The 14546-nt window shown below is 46.0% G+C and overlaps 1 protein-coding gene across 2 annotated transcripts in view; it reads left to right on the top strand.

The window, feature by feature from the left end:
• Window positions 1-4472: 4472 nt before the first annotated feature.
• The window catches only part of STXBP2 (syntaxin binding protein 2), a 38071-nt gene continuing 27997 nt past the window's right edge, over window positions 4473-14546 (top strand). For both annotated transcript variants that reach the window (XR_010793701.1, XM_066613896.1), the window contains exon 1: window positions 4473-4562. Coding sequence is in view for 1 of the 2 variants with exons in the window: in XM_066613896.1 (XP_066469993.1) it covers window positions 4526-4562 (37 nt within the window). In the remaining variant the exon portion in view is untranslated. The remainder of the gene's footprint in view (window positions 4563-14546) is intronic.

The following is a 14546-nucleotide window of genomic DNA, read 5'->3' as shown; positions in this document are numbered from 1 at the left end:
ATCTCTCTGCTAGGCTGAAGAGGCCCAAATGCCGTAGCCTTTCCTCATAAGGAAGGTGCCCCAGCCCTGTAATCATCTTAGTCGCTCTCTTTTGCACCTTTTCTATTTACATTATGTCCTGTTTGAGATGTGGCGATGAGAACTGGACGCAATACTCCAGGTGTGGCCTTACCATAGATTTGTACAATGGCATTATAATATTAGCCATTTTGTTCTCAATGCCTTTTCTAATGATACCAAGCATAAAATTGGCCTTCTTCACTGCTGCCGCACATTGGGTCGACACTTTCATCGACCTGTCCATCCCCCCCAAGATCTCTCTCCTGATCTGTCACAGACAGCTCAGAACCCATCAGCCTATGTGTGAAGTTTTGATATTTTGCCCCAATGTGCATGACTTTACACTTACTGACATTGAAGCGCATCTGCCATTTTGCTGCCCATTCTGCCAGTCTGGAGAGGTCCTTCTGGAGCTCCTCACAATCACTTCTGGTCTTCACCACATAGTCTCTCTTGGCCTCCTGTATCACCTTCTTACATTTCTTTTGCTACAGTTTGTTCCTTTTTATTCTCCTCATTAGGGCAAGACTTCCATTTATGGAAGGAAGCTTCCTTGCCCTTTATGGCCTCTCTAACTTGGCTGGTTAGCCATGTGGGCACCCTCCTGGACTTAGTTGAGCCCTTCTTCCTTTGCGATATACACTTCTGCTGGGCCTCTATTACTGTTGTTTTAAGCAGCCTCCACGCACTCTGGAGAGATTAGACTCTTTTTACGTTCAACCCTTTCAACCTCCTTCTAACCAGCCTCCTCATTTGAGGGAAATCCGCTCGTCGGAAGTCAAGGGTTTTTGTGAGAGATTTGCCTGGTATTCTTCCCCCGACATGCATGTCGAAATGGATCGCAGCATGATCACTGTTCCCCAATGGCTCAGTAACATTGACATCTCTAACCAGGTCCTGAGTACCACACAATATTAAATACAGAGTCACCTGTCCTCTGGTGGGCTTCATGACTAGCTGCTCTAAGGCATAGTCATTTAGCATGTCAAGGAATCCGGTCTCCTTTTCGTGACCAGAACACAAATTGACCCAGTCAATGTGAGGATAATTGAAGTCCCCCATGATTACAACCCTGTCCCTCCTTGTCACCAAGCTGCTCTGTTTCCTCATTTCAAGGTCCCCTTCCGGTTTCTGGTCTGGAGGACGATAGTACACCCCCAGTATTACATCACTCCTCAGGTCTGGAGGAGTGATGTAACCCACAGAGATTCTATGGTGGAGTCGGACCCACCTTCAGTCTCTACTTTGCTGGATTCTATCTCTTCCTTAACATAAACGGCCACCCCACCTCCAACACGCCCCTCCCTGTCCTTCCTGTAGAGTTTAAAGCCCAGGATTGCAGCATTGCACTGATTTTCCACATTCCACCAGGTTTCCGTTATGCCCACTATTGTCAATGTTTTCCCTAGTCACCAGACATTCCAGTTCTCCCATCTTTGCTCAGAGACTTCGGGCATTTGCATAAAAGTATTTGTACATGGAATGCCCCAGGATGGGCTGCATATTAGTTCCTTTATCCCTGCATCCTCTCATTGTGCCAAACTGTCTATCGCATCTCATCACACTACCATTCCCAATTTCTTCTCCGACTCTGTCTTTACTTTGTTGTTCTCTAACCTCCCCATCCTCGTCCCATAGGGACGAGGAGTCCCTAACTGGATGCCCCTCGGCTCCTGTCGGCCTTCCCCCAGGGGTCAGTTTAAAAGCTGCTCTGCCACCTTTTTAATGTTATGCGCCAGCAGTCTGGTTCCATTCTGGTTCAAATGAAGCCCGTCCTCTTGTACAGGCCCCGCTTGTCCCAAAATGTTCCCCACTGCCTAATGAATCTAAACCCCTCCTCCCTACACCACCGTCTCATCCACGCATTGAGACCCCTGATCTCCACCTGCCTAGCTGGCCCTGCGCGTGGAACAGGTAGCATTTCTGAGAATGCTACCTTTGAGGTCCTGGCTTTCAGCTTTCTACCTAATAGCCTAAATTTGGCCTCCAGGACCACCCGGCTACACTTGCCCACATTGTTGGTTCCGACATGCACCACAACCGCTACCTCCTACCCAGCACTGTCTACCAGCCTGTCTAGACAAAAAGTGATGTCCGCAACCTTCGCACCAGGCAGGCAAGTCGCCATGCGGTCCTCACATCCATCGCAAACCCCCTTCTATGTTTCTGAAAATTGAATCCCCCACTACAAGAAGCCCCTGACCCCCCTCCCGCCAAGGAGTATCCTGAGTTTATTTGGTTACGGGCCCATCCCCTGGAGAAAGGGTCTCCCCTAGGGGATTGTTTCCCTCCTCTCCAGGATGACCTCCTCCAGCCCCGAGACTTCCCACCTGGGCAGCTGAGTAGCTGCGCGCCTGAGGCTGGGATGAAGTTTGATTGTCCCCGAAAGTCTCCCCATGGTCCTTCTCTACTGGTAGAGAAAGGGCAGTATCTGGGGCCCTGGCTTCCTCGCCCTGCTGCTGAACTTGCACAGAGGCTAAACTCGCTGTGCCTCACCTGGCACTTTGTTCCCGAGGCACTTTGTTCCCCAGAGGCCATGCGCGCTTCTGCAGAGAGGCTCATGCGGTGGCAGGCACTAGCTTTATACCCCTAGCTGGTTCCTCCTCCCTCCCTCCTTGCTGATTGAAAGGGGGCTGGTCTTCCCAGGTGAGATTACAAAAGATCAGGAAGTCAAAAGGCTGCTGATGGGCTTAATCTACTCTGCAGGCTCCTGAATACTTATTTAATTTATCTGATGATGTTACTTCCACCATGACATCACTTCTGGTGGGTCTTGGACAGATTGTCATTCTAAAAAGTGGGTCCCAGTGCTAAAAGTTTGAGAACTGCTGCAATAAGGTGTTAGTAAGTTGACACTCTGTGGGCGGGGTGACACCACTAGTGACCAAAATCACTAAAATCACAATTTGGAAGAATAATACCATCATGTTATATATCAATCAATGCGTAATTTCATACAGAATGTGTTCTATCTTTGTTCTATCAAAAGTTACGACCCAAGTACCAGTGGGGGCGCAGTGACGGTATATCACCACACCCACCACCTGGGGTGTTGCCCCACCCACTGCATGGGGGGTGACACGCTGGCATTCCGCACCGGGTGACGCGGATCCTAGTGATGCCACTGCCTCCCATGTGTTATTGGCAGCTAGATTCAGTAATACGGAAAACTAAACACACTCCCAAGTATCTCTACAATCTTTCAGATATAGAAATAGGCTCACACTAGAATGGAAAGTGTCCTGTGTGGACCAAAATGTACTTCTGCAGCTGTTGTAGTCCCTCAGCTTTGTCCCTGATACACTCCTTCATGGTTAGCAGATTCATAAGCCTAGGATCTACTATAGCAGTCCAGTTTCCTCCCAGATTTGACACTATATTAAAGTGTCAATATATGCACTATATGCACCTTGGCCGGGTGCATATGGCTTGCGGCAATAGCTGGACACCCACAGAAGTGCCCCCAGCATCTTGTGGGCAACAAGTCTGAGAGCCAAATCCTATCCAACTTTCCAGTGCCAGTGCAGCTGTGCCAATGGGGCGTGTGCAGGATCCTGTGATGGGGAGGTAATCACAGAGGTCTCCTCAAGGTATGGGAGCATTTGTTCCCTTACTTGGGACTGCATTGCAACTGCACCATTGCTGGAAAGTTGGATACGATTGGGCCGAGTGAGATAGGAAAATAAGATTGCTGAGCCCCTCCTTTGTCTCCTGGGCTGCCTTTCTGATGCTGGGCCTGGGTACAAATTACCCCCTTTACCCTCTTCTTGTGGGCCCTGAGCATGTGCTGCACACTGCAGTGAGGGGGCAGTCATGGAGACCCCCTCAAGGCAAGGGAATGCTTGTTCCCTTCCCTTGGGGCTGCATTGTGGTGACATTGGCACTGGAAAGTTGAACAGGCTTGGGCCCCTAAGCGCTTGACATTGAGGGTTTCCATTCCACACGTTTCCAGCAGCCAGGGCGCAGGCTGCCCTACAAAGTGCCACCTCCTTTTGAGCAAATGGGCTGGCCCTATGCAAGAGCTTCAGCTGAGCCTCTGCCTATGGAGAAGTTCATAGGACTCTTGAGAGCCCAATCCTATGCATGTCTGCTCAGAAGCAAGTCCCATTAGAAACAGTGAGGCTTACTCCCAGGAAGTGTGGATAGGATTGGGCTGTCAGGATCCAGTTTCCCAGTGCTGGTGCAGATGTGCCAGTGGGGTGTGCTGGACGGACAGCCACTAGGGCTTTCTCAAGGTCTGGGCACAGTGTCCCCTTGCCAGGGGGCTGCCCCGGGGCGGAAAGGCTGGCTAGCGCGGGGCCCGGAGCTCCAGCCAGCAGGCAAGAGCCTCCACCTCCTGTGCGCAAGAGGCGTGTCCCCGCGGGCGGTCTCCGAAGGTGCCCGGGCCGAGGTCAGCTCCGCCCGTCTGCAGACGCGGAAGTGGCGCCTTCTGGGGCAGCAGGAGCCGGAGCGGGACGGGGCGGCCATGGCGCCCGCTGGCTTGAAGGCGGTGGTGGGCGAGAGTGAGTATGGGCTGGGGGGACCCGCAGATCCGTGCGCCTCCGAGGCAGAGAAGGGCGACCCTCGGCGCCACTCCCATCCCTCTCGGCAGCAGAGGGGGACCTGCCCGGCAGAGGGAAATGTGCTGATCGCTGCTGGGTATCTGAGCCCTTTCGGGGGGGGGGGGCAGTGCTCGGACACCTGCCTCTCTTGTCGCAGCCGTAAGTGTCTGTCTCCCCGACAGGCACAGCCCTGGGACCAGCCTCTCCTCCCTCTCGCGCCCCTGTGCGGTTTCAGTATGAGAGTCGAGCTTTTCTGCTTCAGCTCTTGTTGCTGTTCTAGCCATTGGTGCACACTACTTCCCCAGGGTGAGAAGGGCCAGGCTTCGCCCACCTCCCACCTGTGGCTGGCATCTGGATGAACTGTCTGCCAGTACCCCAGTGCCACCTGCTTCCACACTTGCAATCCCAAAGAGCGCATTGGAGTCCTCTTCTGACTGAGAGCCCAGTCCTATGCCTGTCTACTCAGAAGTAAGCCCAATTATAGTCCAGCGGGCTTACTCCCAGGAATGTGTGGTTAGGATTGCAGCATGAGATGTGTCTCTTTAGCCTTGCTGAAACAAGGCATTTTAAGGAGCCTGAACTGCTTGTTTTGCTGTTGAACTGCACTTTGGGTATTATTATTATTATTATTTCCTAGCACTTAGTCCAAACTCATGCTGTTGTCATTTTAAAACCAGTTTCTTTTTCAATCTGAACTATGGTGAGTATGCTGGAAGATGTTCTTTCTGGTGTGCTTTTTAGATGTTTGAAAACTTAACAAATCTGTTCCCTTTCCTGATCATCTTCCTCTTATTCTCAATGTAAATATATTTGGTTTCTTCAGCCTGTCCTCCTTCTGTATATTATTTACTTTATCCTCCAAATAGTTGTTTTCCAAGCACTTCTTAATTTGCTTTGGCGCAGTGCCTTAGTCCCATTATGAACTGAAACTTAGCTTGAATACATGTACCTGAAACACTACCATATGCTTCCTGTTACCCTTCCCTTCTGTTGTCTTCCTGTATATTGTATATATTCCCTGAGACTTGAGACCTGTCTTTCTTCTCTGTGTAGAGTGCCATACAGGTGTAACCTAATTATGTACGGATTTTTCACCCATGGCAATGAGAAGGTCCCTTTAAATAAAGGGGGAAAAGTTGTTTAACAGTAGTCTCATTAATGCGGGAGAGGGCAGCTGGCAGACAATCCATCATTCTCCAGGCACTTAGAACAGCTTAAATCCAAAGCAAGTGACCCTTCCCTTCCCCCTGACACATGAAAGAATGCAAAGTGATTATCACCTTCTCTTTGCCTTCTTTCCCCGAATTGCACTCAGAGTGGTCTTTTTAAGCTTTTGGAGAGAGAATGTTTGATTGTTTGCCTGATGCCTCTGTCCTGCATTACAAAAGTCAGCAAGGCTGTTTTTAAATTGTAGAGCAAAGGGACATTGCTTTTTAAATGGATTTCCTTTAACACAATTTTGGCATATATGTGGGTTCTGGGAATGGAACCCCAGATACAGAGACTGGATACAGAGACTCAACCTATATATGTGTCTGGTGCTCCATTAAAAATAAATTAATGAAAAAGCATCCTTCACTTGTAGCATCTAGAGTTGGACAGTATATCCCAAATCTGGTATAATTTATCCCAAATCTGGGTATATCTGTCCACTGACGTGCTCCTGAGCAGGTGGGTTTGAGTAGCTTGATGGTGTTGCCAGAATCTGAGACAGATTCTAGAACTGCAATTGCCTTGTCATCCTTAAACATGTATACCAAGGTGCTTGTTAAATTCCACACAGATAAAGAGGTTAATTTGGATGAAAATTCTTCCCACGCTAAATCTTGAAGGTTTATCAGTGACTTTTTTTTTTCTGGTTCAAGACTGACACCACAATTCTTTGCACTCTTATCTGACAGTATTTTACTTCCAAGTAAACATGCTAAGGATTGGACTGTACATTTTTGCTTGGCAAGAGGTTAGGTCCCTGTGCAGGTTAAGTTCCAATATTAGGTGAGGCAGAGGAGACAAAACCAATCAGATTGCTTGTAATTCCAACATTATGACAGAGTAATAGTAAGCTTAGGTCATATTGCATTGGCATCCTTCAGTCTCGGAAGACTATGCTATTGCGCTCTGAAAGGTGGTTCTGGAACAGAGTGTCCTCTCCAGAGCGTGAAGCCTGGGTAAAGTAGATAAGGAGGATAGACTGTTTCCCATGCAGCAAATCCTCCCTCTCCATGTTGCTGAAATGGTCCAATGGGAAGGCAGAAGCCAATACGGTTGGTTCCAGCAGCGTCACAAGAGTTGCCAGAACATGACTGTGTTTAGCCATGAACTGCCTCAGGGACTCCGGCTCCGGATTTTGCATCGAGGTTGACTCCTGAAGCCTTTTCCATAACTGGATGTAGCCACAAGGCAGTGGAGGTTTGGGATCAGAGTTTTCCTTCTCTCAGATGAGCTGCCTTCCCAGGCTATCAAGTCCCATCTACCCAGTGGTTGTTTAGTCGCCTCTTATGACAAGTACAGCCAAACTGAGGGCCTATTCTTATCCCCCAGCTCCCAGGGGTGACTTAGGTCAGAATAACACTGGCAATTTGTGCTAATTCTGTTGTGTGAGAGAAGGGTAAAGCTTGTCCAAATACATCTTCTCTGCTGGTATAATATTTGTATGCTAGATTCCAGATGTCACAGTGTTCTAGGGGTGCAGGGTGTCTGTCCTGTCCCCATATCCCTCTTGATAAATAAAGCATTTGAGGATGTTGTTATGATCTGATCCTTGCCGAATGCACAAAAGGCCAGCATCAGTGAGCCTCGTTTTTTCAAGCTCTGGCACTTTCTTGGGGCCACAGTCCCTTTAACTCCTTTATCCAGCTTCCTCACTTGTATTAAAAAAAACAACAACTGATTAAGCACACCAATTAGTAATTAACAAATGTAAAATGTGTTGTAAACACATATTATTGTTCTGTCATCAGTGTTGTACCACACATGATGTAGCAACTATGTATGGCTTAACAGAAGTGTAATGTGTCTGATAAGGAAATGATTATCTCTGTACTTCTGGTTTGGAATTCCCTCTCTGTAAACACTGAGGCAAGCTCTTCAGGCCTCTCTGAAGCAAGAGTTGCCTGGCAATCAGAAGCAAGATGACCCAGTCTACACCCTCCCTTAGGGAATGAGCAAGACAGATTCCAGCACATTTATGACTAGGAGCATGATTAGCCATCATAAGTGAAAATATGTTTTACTGCTTTCGGTTGATTTCCCTTGCCACAATATTGTGATGTACAACACTGTTGTTGCCATTTTACAGATGGGGGCCTGAGGTTAAGAAAAAGATGGCCACTGAATGAGTTCATGCAAAAGCGAGGCTATAATCTAGAACTCTCAAATTCAAGTCCAGTGCTCCGGGCTTCTTATGGTCAAATCCTTTGTATAGATTTGCTTTCATTCCTACCGGATGTGTGAAGTGCTGCAAAAGTGTTACAGGACCCTTTAGGGCCAGATCTTTCATGCAATATAATGATTTCAACCCTATTTCTAGCCATTACCATCAAGATTTCCTACTGTGGTTGTCTGTAAAATGGTTTGTTTTGTTCCCATTTCTTAATTTGTTCGGTTAAAATATTCTTGCAAATAATACTTTTGGGGTGATTAATCTCCCCTACCTCCCTTCATTTGCCCAGGCTGCTCCTCATTTCTGTAGTCCCTCTCTCCCTTCCCATTTTACTGCTCCTGCTGGATATCTTCCCAAGTCAGTGATTGGGCCCAGCAGGAGGAATAAACTTATTTCTGCTATCTCCCTATTGTGCCAAGTAGGGCTGTGTTCTAACTTCTGTGATAGCTATTTGCAGGACTCTGTCCCTGGCTGCCTACTGGCAATTTTTCCTTGCTACAGGCAATCCAGATGAGAAACTAGTTACAACCTTGACTTAAAAAGAAAGTGAATCATTAACTACCAAAGGAGCATTAAGCTTCCTTGTCCTGATTCCACTTGCTTCATTGTGTGAGTACAACTTACTTGTAAAACAATCCAACTGGGAAAATGAATGAGCCATAGCTGTTAGACTTTGCTAGCTGAAACTATAGTGGAGTCGCATCATATGCACATTCAGCTGACATGAATTCAACTATACACACTTAGCAAGCAGTGGTGTGGGTGATTCTACCTGCCTTTCCACTCAGTGAATGTATGCCCTAGTGTGAGTGTGAGATGACATGAGTTTGTTGTTCCATCAGTCGGTTCCTGCATGCCTCTTGTAGTGTTGTTCTAGTTTTTGATAATATGCTAGGTATTTTTCATACAACATTGTTTTGCCAAATCCCAATCCACTGGGCCTTGCAAGCCAGTCCAATCAATCAGAGTTGCCAATAAGCCAAGTCACAATCTGATTCCCAATTCCATAAACCCAGTCAGTCTCCTCTCCTACCTCCAACCTGCACTCCTTCAAAACCTATCAAACCCTTTCTGCCTCAGGTGTTCCCTATATACCTGAGGATCTCCTTATGCTCTAGTGGTTGCAGCTGTGCAGCACACCTCCAGCTACCACCTTAATCCTGCATTTACTCAGAGCAAGGGGCACTGTGGACACCACACCCTATCTCCTCGGTAATATCTTCCGCAATTCCAATACAAACATGTCTCCTAAACACAAGCTATTCAAGGGATTTTCAAGTGTAATTTTTGTTTATATGCGACTTTTGCCTTGGGAACTGACTTTAGAATCTAACCTCAAAATAAGATGCAACTCCACTGTATTTGTTTATTGAAGAAGACTGACCTTCAACTTGCATGTTAGATTATTTGGTACCAATGACCTGTTAGCAACTTGAGTGATAATGTTGCTCTTTCATTAAGTTTGTTGTGGTCTTTGATGTTTCAGTATTTTAGAAAGACTACTGTTAGGTTAATATCTACTATCTAGTTTCTGCTATGAGTTGATCCGAGCCCACAAAAGGAAGGGTGGAACATAAAATACCCACAGTTTAAAGAAAGTTTTCCATCCAAGTTCAGGGTTTGCTTGCAGTAAGTTAGTTTGCCCTCCATTGCGATGAGAGATTTGATTAGATCTCAACGTTGTTACCCTAGCTCAGTGATTTTCATTTTTTAATCTCATGGCACACTGACAAGGCACACCATTATTATCAAGGCACACCAACAGTTTTTTGACAATTGTCAAGATGAACCACACTGCCAGTGGAGGGCTGACATCCCTCAATGACCCTACTAAAAATTAACACAGGCCAACACACATTTTGCTTCCTTAAACATTACACCAATTCCTGGGTATATTTGGGGTGCCGATTCAAAAAATGGCATCTGTTTTGCCCTATCATGTCTAGTTTTGGAGATATAGTATAGCCTCATTAGTGAATGGTTCAAGCAGCTTCCTCATGAGGAAGCTGCTTGAACCATTCACTAATGAGGCTATACCATATCTCCAAAACTAGACGTGATAGGGCAAAACAGATGCCATTTTTTGGAATTGGCACCCCAAATTCATATCAAACCACCATAAAGTTTGGGAAAAGCTTTTCTGACCCTCAGTTTTGTAGGCCTGTGTAATTGTTCTCCCAAACTCCCGCCACAAACCTGTGGACCATTCATGACATACCAATGTGCCACAGCACAGAGACTGAAAATCACTGGTTTAACTCTTAGAATCTGCCATGGTTCTGATCCCTGTCACACGACCACCAGCACACTACAAGTGAAGCCAATTTTCCACATTAGTTCCGTTCTGTGACTCAGCACGATTAACAAAATACGTGTTGTGTTAAATTCCATAGAGTTACACAAATACACTACAGCCTGACACTTCCGGATGGAAGGAAACTAAGGCAGCTGTTTTCAATCCCTTCCCCTCCATACTCAGCCCTCCCCATTGCCAGCTTCTTTCACATGGGATGCTGATCTTTTAAGAGTCCAGCCCTATGCATTTCTACTCAAAAGTAAGCCCCATTCCAGTCAATGGGGCTTACCCCCAGGAAAGAGTGGAGAGGATTGTAGGCTATATCTCATGCTTTGCTTGGTGGGAAGGCTTGCTTGTGTCTGTGATTGCCTGCACCCTGGGGGGGGGGGTAGCTTGTGTCTGTGATTGCCTGTACCATCTCAATGGGGGGGGGGAATTTGGCAAACACTCCCTGGGTTTTTTAAAGCAATCCCCTCTGTTGTTACCACATCTGCCCCTGTGTGAGTGAGTGAGTGCTCCACCTTGCTGCACGTGTTCTGGCTACAGAGGTTTTCCGCCCCCTCTTCAGCCTCTTTGCTGGCTCAGGGGCTCCAGGAGTGTTACTGTTCCTTTGCAAGGGGAACCTCTTCCAGGGCTATGTCTCTGCCTGGGCAAGGCAGAGCCTTTTTGCAGTGTTTTGGGCTGCCTGGAAATGGATGGAGACGCCAGCACAGGGCAAAGGAGGCAAAGGTGTGTGTGACTTTCAGTTCCGCCACCCCGTTCTTGTTGAGACAAACCCGAAGATAAAAAATCTGTGGATAAATAGGCTGCACCTGTATTTGTAGTTTAAAATAAGTAGTTTGCTTATTAAAAGCAAATGGAAGCAAAACTACAGGATATCTCATGGGAGGGCATGTGATTGGGGCTGCTGCCATAACGGAGACTAAGAGCAAAAGTTTCCATATGCTTCTTCCCCCACTGTAGTTCCAGTCTATTTCATGGTTCCCCTCACAGTAGTTTAAAGAAAAGGAAAGAGAAATAAGGGCCTACCATGTAGTTTGGCCCTGAAATACAGAAGGCTTCTTCTCCCACTGTAGTTCCAGTCTATTTCATGGTTCCCCTCACAGTAGTTTAAATAAAAGTTTGATGCATATGTTGTGCATCAAACAGAGCTTTATTGCCAAGGCCAAACCATGTATTTAAGTAGCTTTTCAAGTTCTCCTTTTTTCAGTGTAGCAATTTGCCCAGTGTCCAAACTGACAGTGAATGAAGGTTTCATGGGCAGGAGTTCTTAACAACTGCTTTTAATATGACTTTAGGGTCCTTGGACTGTAAATGTTATAATTGGGGTTATCCTTGGGTACCAACGTCAACACAGACACTCTGGTCATTGAAGTTATCTGAGATATGAGAAAAGCAGGTATAATAAGATATAGCAGTTGAACCAGATTGGCACTGTTCTCTATGATAATTATCTTTCAAGCTAAGTGGACTTTACTACATCATATGCCTGGCAGAGAGAAGGATCAGTGACCTAACAATTTTCTCATGCTCCATCTGGGCAGTTGCCTTGTATCTCTCAGTTCACAAAGACTGGTTAGTTAGGAGTATGCCATGGATGACCTGTAAGATAATGCTGAAAACTTTACCAGGGTGTCGCCCTATGCCTGTAGATGTTATCTGGAATTAAGAACTATTATTGTGTGTTATGTTTGAAGGCTGACAGGTTGACTCTTTGTTTCGGCAAAGTACAAAGCAGGCACTCACACCAAAGGGCATTCTCTGTTTTTAGGAAGCCATTGTCTGCTTTGAGTCCTTGGACTGCTGTAGAAAATGCTTCTTGTAACACTGTGAGGTTTGAAAGGGACTGGGTGGGGGCCTACATTATTCCAGTGTTCTAGCTCCAATGCAATCCTAAGGAAAGAGAACAAACATTTCCTTACCTTGAGGAAGGCTCCATGACTGTCCCCACACACATCAGGATGTAGTGCATACCCCATTGGCATGGCAGCATTGGTGCAGGAAAATTGGATAGGATTGGATCAACTAGGCTAGTGGTTCCCAAATTGTGAGCTGTTGCTCCCCAAGGAGCCATGAACACCAGCCAGGGGAGCCATGAAATCCTTGCAGAAAACCCACCGTCCTAAACAGTGTATAGGATTGTAGCTCTAAAGAGGAGCCACGGCTAACGGTTCAGTAGGTCAAGGGAGCCACTAATTTGAGGAAGTTTGGTAATCACTCAACTAGACAAACTTTCAAACTTGAGACAGAGCTTCCTGTAACTATTATTTTTCATTCCCAGTTTGAAACTTGACGTGAACCACAAATCTTCATTATCAACTTACACCCTCCAACATGTCTTGCCCTCATTGAGATGCTAATAGCGGTGTGTATCTGTTCTAGATGGAGTTCCAATTTTTTGGCACTGATTGATACAGAGAGGTTTATCTGAGTGTTTCCTGTGGGATTGCTCAGGGCTAGAGGCTGATCCTCCAGCAGTACTTCCTGCCAGTGTTGTTGACTACGTTATGAACATCTGTTCATTCATCCACACTGCATGTGCAATGAAAGATGGCATTGATACCTGGTTCTTTTCATATGCCAGGCATTCTTAAGGCCTTTTGCATCTCTGGCATTTTCTGACCAAGGGTAGCAGGCAGTGGCTGCTTCTCAGTTTCTCCTCATGGTTTTTGCTGGCCTATGTTTAGGTGCTCCTTCAGTTGGCTGCCTTTTTTCACTGAAGCAAGGGATTGGGGGGGGGTTGCTAGACTTTCTCTGAGAACACAGTTTTCTGTTTCAAAGATAGATCTTGGCAGACGCTGACAGAACCTTGGCTTCAGTATGTGTTCTTAAGCAAGCATTGTCAGCTGTTTGTCTCCCTCACTTATGACCAATGGTTCTTTGTGCTGCCTTTGTGCTATTACTTTCAGCCCCCAACCCTTTTGGGGACATTGGGGTGCTTAGTTGTCCACGGTGGCTATTTCTATTATCTCAGAATTTTATATACCATTCATACCACCCATAATGCTACTTCCTTTAATACTGGTTGATTAAAGTCCCAGAGTGATTGACAGCTAATGGGAGCAGTAAATTCAGAGTCGGTCCCAATTCCTCCCTATTAGATTAACAATGTATTCTACTGCACTATTTCATGCAGCGCTCAGCTCTCCTGAATAGTTCACCTGCATTATGGGGGGTATTGCTGTATAACATTTTAAACTCCAGTTCTTCTTCAGCAAATTCATACAGCAGATTAAGTACATATTCATTGTTCATATTCACATGGCCTTTTTTCCAGTAAATAATACATTTTTCTTAATATAAATCCATATCTTGTATTCTGCCTCTTTGTTTTACTATAAGCAGTTACTTTCGCCAACACTGCACATTTCATACAATCTTGCCAACCTTTATTTTATATAGAGGACCATACTGTTTAACTTTAGCATATAACATTATAGTTAAAATAAATGTATAGGAAACTATTTCTCTTATGCAAAAAGTATAGATAAAAAAAATAATCAGAAAATCATCGGATCCAATATGACAGTGAAATCTATAATCTTATAAACCTCAGTTCACAACTGCAGCTTTTTTTTTTTATGACAGGCCTAGCTAGATAAATTACAATTGTTTACTACAGCCTTGATGGTTTTTGGTATAATTTGTTTAGGAACAAAGTTCCAAGTAATAAGAGAGGCTAAGTGAGGCACATAATGGAGGTAAATTTGAGGGCAGAGGTGCAGATTAGAGAGATGATGGCATGACTGCTGGTGAGAACCTTCTGTGCTTTCCCAAGTGGTGTCTTATTTGTGCCATCTATGATTAGCTTACTTTGATAGAGGCAGAGTTTGGGGGCTATCCATCATTAGAAATAGCAGTGCAATATCCTGGCAGTTCTACATCAAGCCCTGCTTAATGTGCAGTTCAGAGGGGTTTGCAGCAGAGGACAAGTCCCACATTTTGGGGTTCTGTCCTAGAACCTGTAGCAGGTTTCATGAATTCCAGTATTGTCAAGGTCCAAAAGAGGCTCAGATAACTGATGGGCTGCCCAGTCCTATCCAGCACTGGCACAGCAGGGCTGCTGGTCCCACGCTTTATCCAGCATTGGATTTGAGCATGTGGAAGGTCTCCTTAGGATAAGGGAACATTTGTTCCTTTACTGCATGTAGTACCCCAGCCTGCTCAATGGAGCTACTTGGCTATTTAGCTGGTGCAGAACCAAGTAGCTCCATGTAGGGCTTTCAGACCCAGGGTAGGGCTGAGGATGTGGCAGGGGCTTGCTCCT

This window comes from Tiliqua scincoides, chromosome 2 (assembly GCF_035046505.1).
Source record: "Tiliqua scincoides isolate rTilSci1 chromosome 2, rTilSci1.hap2, whole genome shotgun sequence".
NCBI lineage: Eukaryota > Metazoa > Chordata > Lepidosauria > Squamata > Scincidae > Tiliqua > Tiliqua scincoides.
Note: the sequence above shows the minus strand (reverse complement) of the source record. Positions and strands in the feature narration are given on the sequence as shown.